Here is a 5,537-nt window from a genome sequence, read left to right on the forward strand (position 1 = left end):
AATTTTCAAAGCTCTCTTTCCTCTCAAACCGAAGTGGGACACAAAGACTATTTACCTCTCAAAGTAGAGATTTTGTATATATAAATATCTCTTTGTCTCACATTGATTTAATGAAAAAGAGAATTAATAATAATTTGAGTGAGTGTGAATGATAGATAAGCACCCAACAGTACAAAAAAATCCTTTTTAACTTTTGGCCCTACTTTACACAATTTTTGGTGGGGCAAACTTAGATACTCCATTTATGTAACATTGAATATAATTAATTGATATATTCTATAGTGTAGCTGGCGTGTTCCAATCACACAAACATGTGATATGATTTGTTTTTGGAAGCGTGCAAAGCATATATATGTGAGGTTTAGATAAGGTGGTAAGTGAATCACACAACACCTAGTATTTAAGTTGGAGTTTCATCAACATTTCTTCAATACAAATTAATTCTCTATATTTTGTAATACTCAAGAGAAGATTATATCCATGGAAGCTAAAAGTCTTATTATGAGTGCTCTTTTGGTGAGTCTTGTTTTGGGACGAATTCAAGTTGAGGCGTCACAGACTCTTTGTTGCCCAACCCGCGTTGCCAGAGTTCTCTATTATGCGTGTTCCGTTAAGAACCGAAGCGTAGAAGATTGTGAACAAATGTCTGGATGCAAACACGTTGATGGGGAATGTCCCCCTGGTTTGGTTAACGACATTCTCGAAAACACTGGTAAAAAAAATCAACTCATCGTACGTGCTAATTATTTACTTTAAAAGATTTCATTTTGATGCAAAATGCAGCCAATGAATACTGCAAGTTGGGGTGTGCATCCTCCGTGTGTGCTGCCATAACCACTCTCCAAAATTCAGGTAAAATTAATTGTTTTTATTTTCTTTTAATTTTTTGTCTATTCTTCTAACCACGCATATATGCATTTCTTTTGGGTGGGCAGATGCAAGTGAAGTTGTGAATGGAGCAGTTGAAAAATGTAGGCAGGCATGTTCTGCTTTCTGCACCAAAGCTGCAGTTGAAACTGCCTAAACAAGCACGCATGCATGTATGTATACCCACATCGACAGTGGCGGAGTCAGGATTTTTTTTGGGGGGGGGGGGCTGAACTGTTACGGGGTTCGGGGGCGGTAGCCCCCGGAATTTTTTTTTTTTGGGCATTCAATACATTTTAGACATTTTTTACTAAAATACAAATATAATAATAATAATAACAACATTTTCATAGATAATATAGTTCAAAACATTTACTAAAATTTTTTTTGGGGGCATTCAATACATTTTAGACATTTTTTTACTAAAATTCAAATATAATAATAATAATAACAACATTTTCATAGATAATATAGTTCAAAACATTTACTAAAATTTTTTTTGGGGGCATTCAATACATTTTAGACATTTTTTTACTAAAATTCAAATATAATAATAATAATAACAACATTTTCATAGATAATATAGTTCAAAACATTTACTAAAATTTTTTTTGAGGGCATTCAATACATTTTAGACATTTTTTTTACTAAAATTCAAATATAATAATAATAATAACAACATTTTCATAGATAATATAGTTCAAAACATTTACTAAAATTTTTTTTGGGGGCATTCAATACATTTTAGACATTTTTTTACTAAAATACAAATATAATAATAATAATAATAATAATAATAATAATAATAATAATAATAATAATAATAATAACAACAACATTTTCATAGATAATATAGTTCAAAACATTTACTAAAATTTTTTTTGGGGGCATTCAATACATTTAGGCATTTTTTACTAAAATACAAATATAATAATAATAATAATAATAATAACATTTTCATAGATAATATAGTTCAACATTTACTAAAATTTTTTTTGGGCATTCAATACATTTTAGACATTTTTTTACTAAAATACAAATATAATAACAATAATGACAACATTTTTAGACATATTATAAAAAAAAAAAAAAAAAAAAAAAAAAAAAAAAAATTGGGGGGGCTCTAGCCCCCCCTGGCTCCGCCCCTGCACATCGATACCATGTAAAGATGATCGAAGGGGTGTATATACATCGCTTTTCTGGCTTTCAATAATTCTCATGTAGTGTGGTGTGCAAGTTTCTTTCTGTTTGTTTGTGTACGTCTGTCTATGTCATAGAAGGCTAGATTCCATATTTATCTTTTTCCTTCTCATGTTAGTCTCAAGAATGGCACCACTGTGACATACTACTTCAAGGTGCTCATTTTGAGATGTTGGAATGCAAGAATATATATTTTGTTTTACTTACCATGTATCTCCCATCGAAAAATATGACCGGCCGCCCGAATAAACTTTTGAATCTTTTCTAGTTAATTTGTTGGCAAATTAGTTATCGAAATTGAAACTAGCCAACAATATATCTTAAGTAACATGGTTACTTGCAAAAAACAATTCATAAACCATAAGTATCATGCATAGTTACTTGCGAAAAAATAATGAAAATGACTGAATGATATATAACATCCAATTCTAGATATTTAATGTACATATATTACAAAAAAAAAAAAAGCCATATTTGTAGTAGCCCGCTCTTTTAATTATGATTAAAACTAGTAAATGCAATTTTTATAAATGAATCCAGTTTATGGTCCTAATTGTTTTTATCAGAAACGGAGTTATTATTTTAGCTTTATACTTTTATAACGTATGAGAAAAACGCGACGAGCATTATTGAGCCATTCAATAATTATTATTTCCAAGTTATAACTGACTTAGCATAGTCATGTTATTTATTAATCGAAAAACAGAAGCAGTTATATTTTATTAGTGCTACTAGAAGTCGAGGAATTATTCCGACTGCAACGCAGATTAAATCTACGTATTTAATTTATACACGAATAATGAGCAGAAGCCAGTATTTGATTGCAAACACACGATTAAATAGCAGATGCACCGAGTAACCAAGACACGAAGATTTATTATTATTTACAATTAGGACATCACACTATACACGCATAATTACCACCGCCGTTTTCCATCAGCCATTTCCGCTACTTGGAAGAGTAGCCTTTTGATTTTCACATTTGCTAGAATTGTATTTTATTGTGGAACGACTTTAGTCCTTGATTGCACCAGAAGATCATACATTCAACTCTCAAATCATCTCTAGATTCATCTTGAGGGCCAACTCCACTATCTAATTATATTATCAACCACCAACTCCACTTAACATATATCTATGAGACCTACGCACTAGCCAACTGCGCCACCACCCTTTGCACTCCACCAACTCCACTCCACCAAACTTCCAACTTACTCCCTTCCCCACCACACGCAAGAATGCATCCAACATTCCCTTATACCTGCAGCAATGTTATAACAGAGAATTTCTTGCATAGTCGAACACCATCACAAACATCAATTTACAGCAACTCACTTCCACCCATCATCTGGAGAAATCAACTTATTTTCATAAGAGGTAAACCAACTCACACATACACTCAAAATCAGTCATTCATTTTATAAAGAAAACCATCACCGATGACATGTTCATGTACAGAATCAACACTAACTAGGACTGCACAATTCACAGAGGATACGCACACATATTATGTCACATAAATCAGCACGCATACCTTGTTCTTTTTCTGATAAATGAGTTCCATAAAATGTTCTTTCTACTACATTTTAGAATTATCACAAATTGGTTAAAGAAAAGAAAAGGGAGTATCTATGCACTGTGTGTGGGCGTGAGTGTTGAGATGAAGATGTTGTCGCTGTTGTGAGCAGGGACGGAGCCAGGAATTTTATTGGGGGGGCTGAACTTTGATGGAAAAATTTTTTTGGGGACATTCAGTACATTTTAGACATTTTTATAATAATAATAATAATAATAAACAACATTTTCATAGATAATATAGTTCTAGTACATTTTCGCCCCCGAAAAAAAATTTTGGGGACATTCAGTACATTTTAGACATTTTTATAATAATAATAATAATAATAATAATAATAATAATAATAAACATTTTCATAGATAATATAGTTCTAGTACATTTGAAATAACATAGCTAAAAAAGTTCAATACATTACAAATAACCTAAGAAAAGAATAAATACTTGGTGAAGTAGTTGTTTCTGTTTGAGAAATTAATAAAATAATCAAAGATAGGAAATTAAATTAATCAAAATTAATAAACCCACTGAACCAAAAGATATAAATTAAAACCCACTAAAATAATCAAACAAATTATGATCACAACCCACTAAAATAAAACCCATCCCATGCGAAATTAAAACCCATCCCATTCCCACTAAAATAATCAAACAAATTGCCAACCAAAATTGCCACTTTCAGCCCACCACCATCAGATTAATCCCTTCCCCCTCTTCTAATTTTCGTTTCTTTATATATATACTCCCTCCGTCCCTAAAATAAGTTCCTCTTTTTCCATTTTGGGACGTCCCCCAAATAAGTTCCTCTTTCTTTCTTTCTATTTTTGGACAACTACCCTACCACTAATAATACTTTATTTATTCTTACTTTTCACCTTTTCACCACTCCCAATACTAATTATAACACTTTTCATCACTCCCAATACTAATTATAACATATTTTTCTCCACTATCAATACACTTTACCATTTTTCTTAAAACCCGTGCCGTCCCCAAAGAGGAACTTATTTTGGGGACGGAGGGAGTATATATATAATTATTAAAAAAAAAAAATTATATTCAAAATTTAGGGGGCTCTAGCCCCCCCTAGCCCCCCCTGGCTCCGTCCCTGGTTGTGAGTCGGGATGTGTGAGTTGGTGGAGGAGGTCGTCGAAGGTGGCGACCCTCGTTGCAGTCGATCGGCGAGGAGAGGGGTGAGATTGTGAGGCTGCTGAGCCGTGAACACAGGGATCGGCGGCGGCGGTGGCCTATTAGCTGCTGCTGCTTGCCGGTTGGATGGAGAGAAGGGTTAGGCGAGAGGGAGACAGAGGAGGTGGTGATGGCGTCAGCCGCGGCTGCTGTTGTCGCCGACAGTCGCTGATGGCGACGACTTCGTCGGAGGAAGGAGGCGGTGATGGCGGCGGTCCGGATGATCGTGGCTGTCAATCAGAAGAGAGAGAGAGGGGAAGGAGGCGGTGGTTCCGGCTGTAATGTCGCCGGAAATCGTAGGGAGGAAGCAACAAGGGTTTCTGTTTTGGGGATTCGGTGAGTTGAGGGAGGAGGGAGAAAGATAGAGAGAGAGAGAGACGAGGGAGGCGGTGGTAAACGCCGGCGACGCGCCGTCGGATTCGTGGGAGGCGGCGGTGCGTGAGATGAGGGAAGAAGATATAGGAACCTAAGGAGAGAGGGAGATGGGGAGTTCTTGTGTGGTGTCTGTGTGTGTGCGTTGAATAAGAAAAAAAAATGAGAGAGAGGTTGATGAGTTGGGTTGGGCTCCAGCTTTGGGCCTTGTATTTTTTTAAGTTGGGCCGAAAATTTTGAGCTTGTGTTTTAAAGATTTGGGCTTTTTTTTATGTTGGGCTTGATTTTATTTTAATGACTTGGGCTTCACTTTTAAATTCGAATCGGGCCTTTATCT

The 5,537-nt window shown here is 34.9% G+C and overlaps 1 protein-coding gene across 1 annotated transcript; it reads left to right on the forward strand.

Moving 5' to 3' along the window:
* Window positions 1-376: 376 nt before the first annotated feature.
* LOC130994973 (probable thionin-2.4) lies at window positions 377-1,101 on the forward strand. The gene is made up of 3 exons (XM_057920192.1): window positions 377-712; window positions 784-852; window positions 936-1,101. Exons 1-3 carry the CDS (start codon window positions 481-483, stop codon window positions 1,022-1,024), a joined length of 390 nt encoding a protein of 129 aa, XP_057776175.1. The 5' UTR covers window positions 377-480; the 3' UTR covers window positions 1,025-1,101.
* Window positions 1,102-5,537: the final 4,436 nt, after the last annotated feature.

This window comes from Salvia miltiorrhiza, chromosome 7 (genome assembly GCF_028751815.1).
Source record: "Salvia miltiorrhiza cultivar Shanhuang (shh) chromosome 7, IMPLAD_Smil_shh, whole genome shotgun sequence".
Classification (NCBI taxonomy): Eukaryota; Viridiplantae; Streptophyta; class Magnoliopsida; order Lamiales; family Lamiaceae; genus Salvia; species Salvia miltiorrhiza.

What these genes read in the sequence shown, in the direction of transcription:
- LOC130994973 (XM_057920192.1), top strand. Translation starts at nt 481, where the DNA reads ATGGAAGCTAAAAGTCTTATTATGAGTGCTCTTTTGGTGAGTCTTGTT. An exon ending in CGACATTCTCGAAAACACTG is followed by an intron (nt 713 to 783) that starts GTAAAAAAAATC and finishes TGCAAAATGCAG; the next exon opens with CCAATGAATACTGCAAGTTG. An exon ending in AACCACTCTCCAAAATTCAG is followed by an intron (nt 853 to 935) that starts GTAAAATTAATT and finishes TTGGGTGGGCAG; the next exon opens with ATGCAAGTGAAGTTGTGAAT.